This window comes from Apiotrichum porosum (genome assembly GCF_003942205.1).
Source record: "Apiotrichum porosum strain DSM 27194 chromosome Unknown scaffold_19, whole genome shotgun sequence".
Taxonomy (NCBI): domain Eukaryota; kingdom Fungi; phylum Basidiomycota; class Tremellomycetes; order Trichosporonales; family Trichosporonaceae; genus Apiotrichum; species Apiotrichum porosum.
In genome coordinates this window covers 306,151-319,432 of record NW_021167126.1, presented here as the reverse complement: position 1 = coordinate 319,432, position 13,282 = coordinate 306,151, and the positions used below count along the sequence as shown (strand labels likewise).

At 57.3% G+C, this 13,282-nt stretch overlaps 8 protein-coding genes across 8 annotated transcripts; 5 read left to right on the top strand and 3 right to left on the bottom strand.

The window, feature by feature from the left end:
- Window positions 1-76: 76 nt before the first annotated feature.
- On the top strand, window positions 77-2,713 carry SEN1_3 (DEAD-box type RNA helicase; the record flags this gene model as incomplete). Its single annotated transcript, XM_028619576.1, has 7 exons — window positions 77-573; window positions 618-824; window positions 864-1,555; window positions 1,594-1,708; window positions 1,749-2,105; window positions 2,150-2,375; window positions 2,420-2,713. 7 exons carry the CDS (start codon window positions 77-79, stop codon window positions 2,711-2,713), a joined length of 2,388 nt encoding a protein of 795 aa, XP_028472149.1.
- A 159-nt stretch (window positions 2,714-2,872) lies between these two features.
- Window positions 2,873-4,125, bottom strand: EHS24_003942 (uncharacterized protein; the record flags this gene model as incomplete). Its single annotated transcript, XM_028619575.1, has 2 exons — window positions 2,873-4,066; window positions 4,120-4,125. 2 exons carry the CDS (start codon window positions 4,123-4,125, stop codon window positions 2,873-2,875), a joined length of 1,200 nt encoding a protein of 399 aa, XP_028472148.1.
- Window positions 4,126-4,355: 230 nt separating this feature from the next.
- On the top strand, window positions 4,356-5,312 carry EHS24_003941 (uncharacterized protein; the record flags this gene model as incomplete). The annotated part of the gene is made up of 1 exon (XM_028619574.1): window positions 4,356-5,312. The coding sequence occupies one exon, from the start codon at window positions 4,356-4,358 to the stop codon at window positions 5,310-5,312; it is 957 nt and encodes a 318-aa protein (XP_028472147.1).
- Window positions 5,313-5,564: 252 nt separating this feature from the next.
- Window positions 5,565-6,190, top strand: EHS24_003940 (uncharacterized protein; the record flags this gene model as incomplete). Its single annotated transcript, XM_028619573.1, has 3 exons — window positions 5,565-5,793; window positions 5,832-6,053; window positions 6,105-6,190. The coding sequence occupies 3 exons, from the start codon at window positions 5,565-5,567 to the stop codon at window positions 6,188-6,190; spliced, it is 537 nt and encodes a 178-aa protein (XP_028472146.1).
- Window positions 6,191-6,456: 266 nt separating this feature from the next.
- Window positions 6,457-8,197, bottom strand: EHS24_003939 (uncharacterized protein; the record flags this gene model as incomplete). The annotated part of the gene is made up of 2 exons (XM_028619572.1): window positions 6,457-7,766; window positions 7,822-8,197. 2 exons carry the CDS (start codon window positions 8,195-8,197, stop codon window positions 6,457-6,459), a joined length of 1,686 nt encoding a protein of 561 aa, XP_028472145.1.
- A 374-nt stretch (window positions 8,198-8,571) lies between these two features.
- Window positions 8,572-9,659, top strand: EHS24_003938 (uncharacterized protein; the record flags this gene model as incomplete). Its single annotated transcript, XM_028619571.1, has 2 exons — window positions 8,572-9,196; window positions 9,250-9,659. The coding sequence occupies 2 exons, from the start codon at window positions 8,572-8,574 to the stop codon at window positions 9,657-9,659; spliced, it is 1,035 nt and encodes a 344-aa protein (XP_028472144.1).
- Window positions 9,660-10,372: 713 nt separating this feature from the next.
- Window positions 10,373-11,502, top strand: EHS24_003937 (uncharacterized protein; the record flags this gene model as incomplete). The annotated part of the gene is made up of 2 exons (XM_028619570.1): window positions 10,373-11,042; window positions 11,084-11,502. The coding sequence occupies 2 exons, from the start codon at window positions 10,373-10,375 to the stop codon at window positions 11,500-11,502; spliced, it is 1,089 nt and encodes a 362-aa protein (XP_028472143.1).
- Window positions 11,503-11,823: 321 nt separating this feature from the next.
- EHS24_003936 (uncharacterized protein) lies at window positions 11,824-12,070 on the bottom strand (the record flags this gene model as incomplete). Its single annotated transcript, XM_028619569.1, has 2 exons — window positions 11,824-11,939; window positions 12,001-12,070. The coding sequence occupies 2 exons, from the start codon at window positions 12,068-12,070 to the stop codon at window positions 11,824-11,826; spliced, it is 186 nt and encodes a 61-aa protein (XP_028472142.1).
- Window positions 12,071-13,282: the final 1,212 nt, after the last annotated feature.

Genomic DNA, 13,282 nt, shown 5'->3' with positions numbered 1-13,282 from the left:
AACACCCGCGCCCAACCCCGTCATCACTGTCACTCCCTCCCTCCTCTCTTTCTTTCCTCCTCCCATCACCTTCACCATGGTCGCAGGAAAAGACGTCACGTCCGACGACCTCTTCAACTGCGTCCTCGGCTGGGACCCAGAGCATCCGAGCCAGACGCCAACCTTCCCACCATGGCTGTCCGCCAGGATCAAGGACCCCCAACCCCTGCCTTCCACCTTCTCCAGCGTGCAGAGGTACAAGGAAGCCATCCTGCCCGTGTTCATGCAAGAGGTCTGGTCCTCTGTAATGGAGTGTGAGTCCGACCCGGCCGTCACCGTCGTGCTCGAAAAGAGCGTTCCAAACCGCATCGACGCATTCTTGACCGTCCGCCTGACGACTTCCCCTGGTCTGGACTTCTTTCTCTGCGGCTCCGATATTGTCACTCTGACTGATGGTGATGGGGCTGTCGTCTTTGCCCAGGTCAAGACATACCACGATAACCGCGTCTTGGCCAAGCTCCGCCTCCTCCGTAGCTCGGCTGACAGGCTTTCCGTCACGAAGGGCGACGAGTTGACCATGCGCAAGCAGGCAAAGTGAGCACCTAATCCGCTACCACCGATCTTGGCTGATAATATAGCCTCTCCACAAGCATGCGCGAGCTTGAGGCCTTGGCCAAGATGGACAAGATGCCTCTGTGCAATGACATTCTCGTCGGACGCAGCACCAACATCACCGTGCCGCAGAACAAGGTCCTTCAGGCCATTCGCTCGTACAAGGTGAACGACCCGCAGGCGGTCGCCATCGTCGGTGCTATGGATGCCAAGGGTTTTGTGCTGGTGCAAGGGTAAGCAGCAGGATTCTTAGTCCTGTAGCTGACATTCAGCCCACCGGGCACAGGAAAGACCACCACCATTCGAGGCTTGGTTGGCAGCGCCCTGTCAGCCACCCCCAAGAAGAAGCTCCTCATCTGCGCTCCAAGCAATGCAGCTACCGACGAGGTCTGCAAGCGTCTTCTCAAAGGCGTCTTCCTCGACAACGGTACTCTTTACAAGCCCAACGTGGTTCGGGTTGGAGTGGAAACCTCGGTAGACGATGCCGTCCAGCACATCCACCTCGATCAAAAGTTCAAGCTCAAAGTTACCGACGAAGTCCAGAGTGTGCGAGATGCGTCGACAGCCGTAGAGGTGGCAACTGAGCGGCTCAACCGTCTCCTCGACCTGGAAGAGACTTACAACGAACTGCCGTCCGCCGAGGCCGAGCGCCGTACTGGCCAAACTGTGGCAGAGCTGGAAATGACGTTCAATCACCTTTTCCCTGCCGTCCGCGAGCAGCTAGAGAATGACACGCAGGCCCTTGGCGACGCTCAAGAGAAACTGTCAACAACACGACAAGGTGCCCAGGACAAGATCATCAGAGAGGCCGACGTTGTGTGTGCAACCCTCTCGTCGTCTGGCCATCGGTCGCTGTGGAAACACCGCTTCGACACTGTCATCATTGACGAGGCGGCGCAAGCGTCCGAGCCAAGCTGCCTGATTCCGTTGAGATACGGCTGCACGACGTGTATCATGATCGGAGGTAGGTGAAACAGTGGCAAGACGCCGTCTGACCCGCAGACCCAAACCAGCTGCCACCAACTGTTTTGAGTTTTGCAGCCCAGGACAACAAGTACGACCGCAGTCTCTTCGAGCGCCTTAGCCAACAGAAGTCTTCCAATGTCCACCTGTTGAGGTTTGTGGTCTGAAGAGTCCAGGGTATTGACCCCCAACAGCATCCAATACCGCATGAACCCCACAATCTCGCGTCTCCCCTCAGAACTCTTCTACGACGGCCGCTTGCAAGACTCGGCTGCTGTCCAGGTCAAGACTATGGCTCCATGGCACCAACAAGCTCCGTTCGGCCCGTACATGTTCTTTGACGCCAGGGACGGCGACGAGCTCAAGGTCGGAACCTCCCACTGCAACCACCACGAGGCCCTGGCAGCCGTCAATCTCTACAACAGCCTCCGCGACCGCTTTGGACCCAAGGACGTCGAGGTTGGCGTCATCTCGATGTACAAGGAACAGATCACTGTGCTCCAGAGGGCATTCTCAGACGCGTTCGGACCAGAGATCTTGCACAAGATTGAGTGAGTCGCCCTCGCCCCCGTTGCGCACAAGCTGACACTCCCAGCTTCAAGACCGTGGACGGCTTCCAGGGCCAGGAAAAGGATGTTATCATCCTCTCTTGCGTTCGTACCACCCGTGTCGGCTTCCTCCGCGATGTCCGCCGCATGAACGTGTCTTTCACGCGCGCTCGTTGCTCGTTGTTCGTCCTCGGCCATGTACCAACGCTCGAGAGCGATGCCGTGTGGTGCCAGATCGTCGCCGATGCTCGCGACCGTGGACTCTTGAAGAGTGTGAGTTTTAATGGCTGCCTGGGAATGAAATACTGACATGCCAGCTCAACGCCAACACATTCGCAGCAGCGAAGATACCATTGCAGCCCACCAAACAGCTGGGGTCCAACGGGTACGCTCGGCCAGCTCGTTGGCAAAATGGGAACAGCTGGGATACGCCTTCGTCGGACAACTCGAGCGAGCCTTCCAGCCTTGGGACCGGCAAAAACACAAAGTCGAACAAGAAGTCGAACAGGTCGAAGGGCCCCAAGGGCAAGGGTCAGAAGTGGGAGAACGCGCCTGGCGTCACCATAACATACGTCGATCCATCAGCCCCGGTAGACAACGGTGGATGGTGATATGCATAATGTCTTTGTATACACAATGTGCTGCTATACAATACAAACGTGGCCGGCCTCCGCAGTGCGTGGTCATGTCGGATAGCAGGAAGATGATATCATGAGCTGTCGAAATCACTCCAAGCTAAACACATTCTGCCAGTCTGCGGGCTGGGTAGGCTAGGCTGGTTTTGCGGCGATGGCAGTCACCTCCTTCTCCAGCCACCTCCTCCACTCTTCATCAGCCAGGATAGACCGCGCCCTCGCCTCAAGCCACTCGGTGTTACCCCAGAACCCCCAACTGGCCTGGAAGCGGCACCAATCGACAAGAGCAGTCTCCCAATGGCGCACAAATGTGTCCCAGTCGTAAGTCTTGGGTCCGCGGCCCTTTGGACGGCGGGCAAGCAGGACTGAGAGGTACCGCTCCAAGATCCGCTTCTCACCGTCGTCCATCTTAAGCCGATCTGGGATATCGTACTCGTCGTGCTCGGTCAACATGTGGATTGGAATGGAACAAGTGGAGAGTTTTGCCAGGTCGCACGCGCCGAGGCCGAGGCCGACATATTGAAAGTCGTAGAATGCGACCGCGTCGCCAGACTGCGTAGTGAAGAGGTTTTCCGACTTGACGTCGCCGTGGATACATGTCTCGAAGGGGCGGCTCGATGGTGTGAGGTAGGTTGCGACCATCTCGGCAATGCTGGAGCCGGTGGCGGGTTGAGGTTCGCAGAGGGCAGCCTTCCACTCGGACTGCCTGCTTCGTGCCAAAGACGCGAGCTCACTCTTGCGCGTAGCGAGGTAGGTGTACCCGCCATTGAGCCACAGCTTGCGTGTCTGGTCCCGTTCTACCTCGGCTTCGTCGAGCGGTGGGAGGGCGTAGGCATCGAGGTTGCGATCAGGGAGCCAGCTCCAGGACGCGGCGTGGAAGCGGGCGAGCCAGTCAAGCGCAGAGAGGACTTGGGTGTCGGAGAGCACGGCGCGCTTCTCACCTGCAACGGGAAACTGGGGTCGCAAGTCGGTCAAGATGGTGGCTGTTGTTGGTGTGCCATCTGGCAGAGCACTGGTCGAGGCAAGACAGCGCGCGACGGCGACATCTTTTGGCAGACGGGGAGCGATGTTTTGGTAGAAGTACTGCTCGACCTCATAGCTGATCATTTTGCGGAGGTGGCCTTCGTCCTGTTTCTGCCGCCTGGTGACTGGCGGAGGAGATATGAGCTTGAGGACGAGGTGCTGCGGCACGCCATTCTTATCGCTTGCTGTGACCGCGCATATGTGTCCGTAACCGGCCCACAGTGTCTGGAGCTCGGTGCACGATACGATTCGCAGGCCGAGGGGCTCTAGGAGGATCTCAGCGACGCGTCGTGGCGGTGGAGTGCCCTAAGAGTGGTGAGCTTTGCATGACAATGGGGACTCTTGCATGCACAACTCACTTTCATATGTGGAAGTTGGAACGAAGAGTGCAAACCTCGCTGGGGTGATCGGCAAACACAAAGCTCCGAGCGGAAGGGGGGGGATGTGGCCGGTGGTGGGCAGGCTATATCCGTGCAGTGTATATCCGGTACATCCGATTGCGAGCGACAAGCGAGAGCACATGTTGCTCTTGTATCGCATGCCCATGCATCTGTCCTTTCTCTGACTCTCACACACTCTATCCTGCAAGCCCTCCATGCTCATGCGTCTCATGCTGAGACCAGCAGCTGTTGTCGCCAGGTCATACCGGCGGAGCCTCGTGGGGACGCGCAACCTCGTCTCATCCCCTGCAACCGACAGCAGCCTGGCGTCGTCCATCGCCGACCGTGTTGCTGCAGCCGTCACACCCGAGCTCATAGCAGCGTTTAGAAAGGACGGAGCCGTCTGCATCAGGGGCCTCTTCTCGTCCACTGAACTCGATACACTCAAACGTGGTATCGACGACAACCTCGCCTCCCCCAGCCCCCGATCCAAGGTGGCCAGTCGTCCAGAAGACCCTGGCTGGTTCTTTGAAGACTTTTGCAACTGGCAAGACAACGCTGCGTATCGTGGTTTTATTGCCCAATCGCCGGCACCCTCCGCAGCGGCTGCTTTGATGGGCAGCAATCAGGTCCGCCTGTACCACGACCACCTCCTTATCAAGGAGCCTGGAACCGTTCAGCGCACGCTGTTTCATCAAGACCTTCCGTACTATAACATTGAGGGGAAGCAGAATGTCAGCTTCTGGATCCCCATCGACCCCGTGCCGCTGGAACAGACGTTGGAGTTTGTCGCTGGCTCCCACCTGGGACCGTGGTTTATGCCCCGGTCCTTTATGGACAAGCAGGCCAAGTGGTTCCCGGAAGGCAGTCTGGCCGACTTGCCTGACATCGACTCGAACAGGGACGCATTCCCTATCCGCCGGTGGGCAATGGAGCCTGGAGACTTTGTCTGTTTCCACATGTTGACGCTCCATGCCGCCAATGGAGCGAAAACAAGACGACGGGCATTCTCAGTGCGGTTCATGGGCGATGATATGCGCCACGCCCCGCGGCCATGGAAGACGAGTCCTGATTTCCCCGGTCTGGTCGACGAGCTCGCGGCAGGAGCCGAGATGGACCACCCACTGTTCCCTGTCGTGTGGTCACAAGAACATGGGCAGACATGGGCATAGCAGGAGCAGTGTGCAGTGCTCGCCCGGACGCGCCATGCATGCAGGGTTTCGTGGTGAGGCTGTGGACGGCAATGCAGTGATGGGTGCCTGTATGATCCTGCAATGGCGTTCGGCTCGGTCGGGTACTTGTCAGAAGGCCATTTGTCTGATCATCGCCACTGACCTCCTCTTTCATCGCCACTGAGCCTCTTCGTAGTCCTTATATCAAGCCCTCTGGCAGCGTCTCCGTATTGCCACAGCACCCTCGCCACCATGCCCACACCCATCCCCATCCACCCCAAGCTCCTCACCTGTGAGGAGGCTCAGAAGTTTCCGCGGCTGCACAAGATGCAGTTTGACACCGGTGGAGTCCCAACTCCAGCCAACTTCACGCAGCTCAAGGACGTCTTGTACTTTCTGACGCATACGTCGAACGGCGTCAACAAGTACCGCCGCGCTTTAGACCTGTGGCTGAAAGTGTACAGGTCGACCCTTGTGCCGAGTGAGTTAAGCGCACCTTGGGCGCCCTAACCTGTACAGGCAGTGACAATCTCCCCATCCCTTCAAAGCTCTTTGTGGAGGCATGCTGGGGGTGGCCGGCAAACCAAGCAGATGTCGAGGAGCTTCTACAACTCCAGGCTGCGCATGGCGGTATCCCCTTCCCGCTCTCAGAGGCGCACTTTAAACTCGCCTGTCGCATCATGTCCAAGTCGGGCTACAAGGACAAGAAGTTTCGTAAGACGCTCTATGACACGACCATGGGTGAGTTTGGGTCCTTAGCTGGAGAGCGCAGTGTCGGCTAACGCATGGCAGCCAACAGGCCTGAGATGGCGCGTGTCATGACCAAGGACTCGATGGCCACGCAAGTGGACACTGTGGACGAGAAGGAGAAGCTCTAGCCCACTGTTGTGGCCAGGATCCACACATGTACTGTGTTATATTGTCCAAAGCCGTTGTATGGCCGCAGTTTATTTCACAGTCGTTAGTGAAACGCATATCCACGAGACGACCGGGTGAAACACCGCCAGTGTGAGAATCAACCGCCCACTTTGCGGTCAGTCGGCTTACTGTCTAGACGGTCAGTGGCCCCTTTCAGGACTGGCTCACGACACTGGGTTGCACAGTGGATGCTCTCTATACATGACGTGTGGGTAAGGATAATGAACTAGCGGACCTTGTAGGCCTGGACGGTAAACTCGGCGGGCTTGGCACCAGCCTCGACGACGGCAAAGTGAATCTCGGCATCGAGTTCACGCGAGTTGTCGACATCCTTGCGGCAGAAGAAGCGGCCCTGGATGCTCTGGCCGGGCTTCAGCTCGAGGGGCTTGCGCAACAGGAAGGCGACCTGCTTCCAGTGGGTGGGCTGGCCGCGGGGACCCGTAGTAAACGACACGGCATTGGCCTCGGCATCGTTGAGCGGGGCAACGGCGGTCTTGAAGAGGTCGTGGGCAAACTCGTGGATGTGGACGTCCTGCGAAGCAGAGACGTGCGATGCCTTGGCACCGCCAAGAGGCGAGAAGAAGGTGTCAAAGTGGGTGAGGAAGGCACGGACGGTGGTGGGCTCGGTGGTGGTGCAGGCAATGCTGAACTCGGAGTGGAAGTCGAGCGAGGCAGGGGTGGCGTCGTGCGAGTTGATGTCGCGGACAATGTACTCGCTCGTAACAACCTCCTCCTTGTCGACAATCTCGACGAGACCGTCACCAAAGTAGGGCGAGGTCATGGCGCCGAACATGTCAAAGCCGTACACGTCCTTCCAAAAGTCGACGTGGTCACGGTAAAGGCCATCAGCCGTGATTGCTGAGATGACAAGACGGGTCTGCGAGGGAGCCATCAGGCCGCCGGGAGCGAGGTACTTGTCGCGCGCGTAGAGAACCGAGTCCAGCATGGACTCGTAGAGGAGCATGTATCCCATCCACTCTGAGATGATGACGTCGACCTTGAGGTCGGCGGGAAGGACAATGTCCTCAACCTTGCCCTGGATCACAGTGATGACATCCTCGAGGCCGTTGGCACGGATGTTGTCACGAGTCTTGCTAGCAAGGCCCGAAGCCTCGATAGCGTACACCTTCTTGGCACCGGCACGGGCGGCGAGCATCGAGAGGATACCGGTACCGGCACCGACGTCCATCACAATCGAGTCGCGGAAGACAGTGGGGTTGCTCATGATGAAACGCGCGTACGAGACGGTACGCGTAGTGTCCTTGAGCATGATCTCGTGGATGTCGTTCTCGGCGTACGACTCAAAGTAGTGGGTGTCGTCGTCACGCTCCTTGCCCTTGCCGTTGTCCTCGTCATCGCCGCCAAAGTTGCGCTCGACAACGGCACGGAGGGCCTGGACCTCGGCGCGCAGCTTCTCGAGCTCGGCGCTCTCGCTGGACGAGGCCGCAGCAGCCGCAGCGGGGGTCTGGGCGACGGCCTTGTCCGAAGGTCCAGCTTCGTCCTCGTCGTCCGACCAGTCGTCGTCAAAGTCGAGCTCTGGGTGGACCGTCAGTGACCAGGCCCTATTGAAGACAATTCCTGACAAACTCACGAAGCAAAGGGTCGTCGGCGAGGACGGGGACAAGCAGCGCGTCGTCCTTGAGCCTCTCGTCATCCTTGTTCACACCCTCGACATCCTTGGCCGACAGCTTCTCCTTGCGGATCAAGTTGATGAGACGCATACGACCGTAGATATCCAATCCGAGACGCTCCGAAGTGGCCTTGAGGTCAAAGCCGTGGGCAGCCTTGTCGGCCGCAAGGGCAAGCTCTGGCGAAGGGTGGACGGAGCTGTCAAAGAGGGAAGTGGAACGGCGGGCGTCGCCGAGGGACGAGGCCCAGTCGGATGCGCCGGCGTCGGACTCGGAGTCTGACGAGTCAGACCCCGAGGCGGACGGTGGGGGCATGTGTGCCGGAATGACAAAAGACATGCTGGTGGGTGTGCGATGGACGATGCAAAGTAGAAACGACAACGGTCTCGAGTTGATTCCTACCCAGAGGTGCTTGTGCTTTGTGGACGTCATAGGAAGAAAAAAAGACTTTTTTTGATTCCGCTATAGCCCAAATAGAACCGGGGGGTTAAAGGGGGAGGACGATACAAGTGCCATGAAACACCCATTTGAAATTTAATTAACAACTTGTTACTAATGGTAAAGGGGGGAGGACTAATGTACTTATGACGTCGATGTCAACAAACCACACGCATCTCCCCGCCCGTCTCGTGGTCTCTGCCTTCTTGCCCCCCCCCCGCGTTGCCCACATCCCAATCTTTCATTCTCCCAACCGTGCTCTCCATGCCGTCCTCATGACACGCCCATCAACACGTGCAGTTGGGGATGCCTTTGAGGCATTCTCCGCTCGTTTCCTCAACACCGACCTCCGCATGTCCCTCCGCGTGGTCGGCGGCAAAAGCGACGGCGGTGTCGACCTTCGCGGAGACTGGTGGCTCCCTCTGCGCCTCGTCAGTCGTCCACTTCAAGACTACTCTGTCCATCTCCCGACCCAGCAGAGGGCCCCCGTGCCACGAGGCTACGGCTATCCGACACACCATGCTCGCCGCCTAGCTCAGCTTCACGCCGACGCACTCTTGAAAGCCGAGTTTGTCAAAATCGTTGCTACGGCGGCTCCAGAGCCCAAGTTTGAGCATCTGGTGGCCAAAGTCGCCCTCATTGCTGAAGAAGCGGATGACGAGTATATGGACTTTGCTCTAAACCATCCATACATGGCCACTCCGTCGGTCACGACCTCGGATGACCCCCCGCCTCCGACGTTTATCGAACCACCGGGACTGATCGAAAAGGACGGACACTTGTTGCCAAATCCGTTCGAGATCAGCCCTGTTCGTGTTGTGGGGCAGTGCAAAGCCGAGGCCAAAGCCACTGGCCCTAAACACATCCGCGAGCTTGAAGGTGTGCTGGACGCTCTTAGCAGTGGGTAATGGGAGGTGGATAGTAACTGGGCAGGAAGGCTGACTCGTCCTCAGAACCGCGATATGAAATCCCATTGGAAGGGGAGACGTTGCAGCCCTTACGCGACAACGTACCCAAGGGAGTTGTTGGTGTCTTTGTCTCGCAATCAGGCTTTACCCCCGGTTCGCTGAAGCATGCGAGCGCGAGCCAGCAGCCGCTCATGCTTGTCCATCTCGACGGCGGACGCGTGGATGACGAGTTGGTGCACCTGGATAGCAGACGGCCAGACCCAAACCAAGAACACCTGGCCCCCGGCTGCACGGACGTTGTGTCAATGTGGTGGAACGCGCCGTTCAACCGCATCCTGGCCGCACACGACATGAGCATCCGGCTCGAGACCATGGACGCGCCGGCCGCTTCCCGTGCGGGTATTTATTATGGTGACCGGAGAATGGCTCGCTACGGCCCGCCACCGCCATGGTAGAAAATATTACGTAATGGAATGTCAGCAGGGCGCGAAACCATTTAAAGTTCCGTTCCCCCCGCTTTTAATTCGGCAAACCGATTTAATGTTTCATTCCGCCAACTAATCTTGCGTTCCTCCACATACAATCTTCTGTTCCCCACCTCATTTATCTCCTTCCTCCTCAGAACTCATGCATGCATTTGTTCGACATAGCTCACTCTTGACAGTAGATGCACATGTATGTTCTGCCCCTGCATGCTAAAGCGAAATGAATAGAACAGTGTATGCATGGAGGAATAACAGAAAGTATTTTCTAATGGAAAGTGACTTGTTTCTAATCGATTACAACTACCATTTCAAAACATACTTTGTTGCAGTTCTCCATGCATACATCATCCTTCTCAATTCGCTTCAGCAGGTAGATGCATGAAGGCAGTGGCATATTGGTTCGGGGGTTCGAATTGAAGCAGATGCATGCACATGCATGCTTGCATCAGTTCTGCTGAGGAAGGAGATAAATCAGGTGAGGAACAGAAGGGATTTGGCCGGAAGGGTACATTAAATCGGCTTGCCGAACTTAACGCGGGTGGAACGGAATTATAATACCTCATGCCAGCAGGGCGAACCACTCATATAATACATACGGTACCTCGTGTGTTGAATCTCTCTCTCTCTCTCTCTCTCTCTCTCTCGTTGTCTCTCGCAACTGCACCACCAACGCCGCGCATCACATGCCTCCAGGGCCGACGACAGCCATTAGAGATGCATTTACGAGCTACTCTATGCGCTTCCTCTACCATGACTTGTGCATGTCTCTCTCCAACCAGGGCCAAGGACGACTTGCCGGCCAATGGTGGCTTCCTCTGCCGATGACTGAGCTAAAGGCTGTGCACCAGCACAATCTCCAACACAGCAGGCGTGCCCAGGAGAGGTTCAACCGCGGCTTGGTCGCTGACCTGGACGAACTGAAAACCCAATGTGCAGCTCTGAAGAAGGCATTCAATATTCTAGTCGCCGACGAGACGGCCAACCTTGCTCCCCATGCGCAAACACTAAGGCCTCACATGTCCAAAATAAAGACGCAAACAGAACACATTATGCGGGTTGTCGACGGATTTGAACGGACCCCTGAGGACCCGAGTAAAACGGTGGCGCGTGAGTGGCCGACGAAGTCCCAAGCAGCCATACTTCACCTCCCCAAGCTGCCCATTTGGTATCGATTCGACCACAGAGTGGACCCGCCAGGGGTCTATTACAACCCCGACCTAAAGAAGAAGTTTGGAACACCAGACCCTCTCAAAATCCGCGACACCCGTATCGTTGTACAATGCAACGTTGAGGATGCCGCTGTTACCGACCGGGGTGTGCAAGAGTTGGTAGAGGCACTGGACGATACCGCACGTAAGTGACGAGCGCTATGGCTTGCTCAGCTGACCGTCCAGTAATGTACCCCAAGGTCAAGAGAAGCAAGCCTTTGCCCACGACTCTGACCCCGCTGGTTGGAGTCCTCACTTCCCGTCACGGGTTCGCCACCAATGCCCGTGAGGCTGCCGAGGCCAGCACACACCCCATGATGCTGATCCGGCTGGCTGGTGACGGCGTGGACTTTCATCCGAAGAGTGACTGCGACTGGATGGATCAGGACGACGACCCGGGGTCCGCCAAGGGCCAACCTTTTGTGCGGCAACAATGTACCAACGTCCACAGCGTGTGGCGCAACAAGGCGCTTGACCAGTTTCTCGAAAGCCGCGCAATAGACATTCAGCACGAGAAGATTACCGCACAACCTGGGTGCCTTGGCGTCTATTACGGCGGCTGGCCGTTGCGCCGGTATGGTCCACAACTAGCAGCAAGCTCCTGACGACGAAAGAGTTGAAGACTGCGAACCAAGCCACCGTGGTCCGTTGGTGCCTCATGAGCACACTGGCCGATGCTCTCACCTCGCTGTCACTGTATCCATCATCCCCTCATACCATACATATCCGACGTCTTTATGTGGGTAATACCACAGGCATCTTGATGTACCGACGACTGTCTGCCTGCTCGTCCGCCTTTCCTCTCCTCCCTCAGTCTTCCACATACAACGTTGAACCGCCCTTCCCCTGGCACCACGCCCAGCGCGTCGCGAGGCCTGGGCGGATTGGTTTCACCCGGCAATCTGATACGCGCCCGCGCGCAACTTTTAACGGCGCTTACGCCACGACGGCGGCGGAGACGGTTGGATCGCGTACGTCAAGCAGTAGATGCACTGGAACATTGTGCCTGCGCGTAGCTTGCCGTACGCCGACTGGCAGCAGCCTTGGCGGCGGCTCGTCAGCGTGAGGTGCGGTGCTGCGGAAACGAGCGAGACTGGACTTACGACCGCGGTTGTAGCCGTTGCGATCGCCTAGGCAATTGAACCCATCTTTGGGCGGCGTGATGGACGACATTGGTGTAGGAGACGGGTTTGTGGAATTGATTGACGAAGTCAATGAACGGTGGAGCGTCATTCTTGAGAGATCGCACAAGCGGTTTGGGCCGTGTGGTGGGGTGTGTGAAACGCCAGGCCGGAGAGCAGTGATGTGGTTTGCGTCAAGCTGTGCAGGTAGTGATGCGGAGGGGGGATGGTCCAGTATCAGACCAGCACAAGAGGGGTTCATATACTGGTCAGCTTTGGTACCCACTGCAGCACACGGTACAAACATAAAAGTCAAACCAAAATCTGCAACTTGGCGTACACAGCAGTCTGTAGCGGTGTGTATCGCAGTGCCGGACGCCGAGAACGCGAGAACCAGGGCGACAGTCGCGAGTACAGATGGGGACCATGGTTGTTCCGAACGATGGTCCCCGGTGGCGATGTCCACAATGGGACCTGGGGAGCATTTGTTTCATGACGTCCCCATGGACTCGCCTGCTGAGCGGTTGATGATGCCGGATGGCGATCCTGGTACCGACAACGCCAAGCTCGGGGTCGTGCTTACCGTGGTGGGCGCCCACCTATATGCATGTGGTGGAACCAGACGGGCAGGTTCTGCCGAATCCTCACCGTGGCAGAAATGGAAAGACTGGAAGCAGCACGGGCGACTGTTTGTGTGAGGAGACGCCAAGGATCCAAGGAGGACGGTTCGGCATTGCAGTGCCCCTCTGAGAGCAACCAATTGGCACATGGGTACATGGAGAGGACGAGCACGAGCACAATTTGGCACATGTGTATGGGATGGGCACAGTGTCTTGTTCCAGCCCCGGGGGAGGTACACGCCCATTCCGCGTGTGTTGCATCAGAGGTTTGCGTGCGTCGACGATAGCGGGATTGCCAACGTGTGTCACAGAAGCAACGCGTACTTTTACCTGATCCGAAGAGCTGGAAGTGGACTATGTACCGTGCGCGCCGCCTTCCATCCTCTCGCGGGGCGTATCGAGATACTCGGAACAGCTAGTCAAACGGGTGTGCGGGTGGGTATTGGGTGACTACTTGCAGTGACATTCGCATGTGGTGGAAGGACGAGGACATGCGGGCGTCAGCCAATTCCCTCTACCTCTCGAGACGATGACGCTGTCGTCAATACACGACCGTCGTTCCCAGCAGTCACATATGCAGAGCTGTGTGTGTTGGACATTACTGTTCCAGCGCGCTCAGTCAGGGAGAACCATCAGTGTCTGGA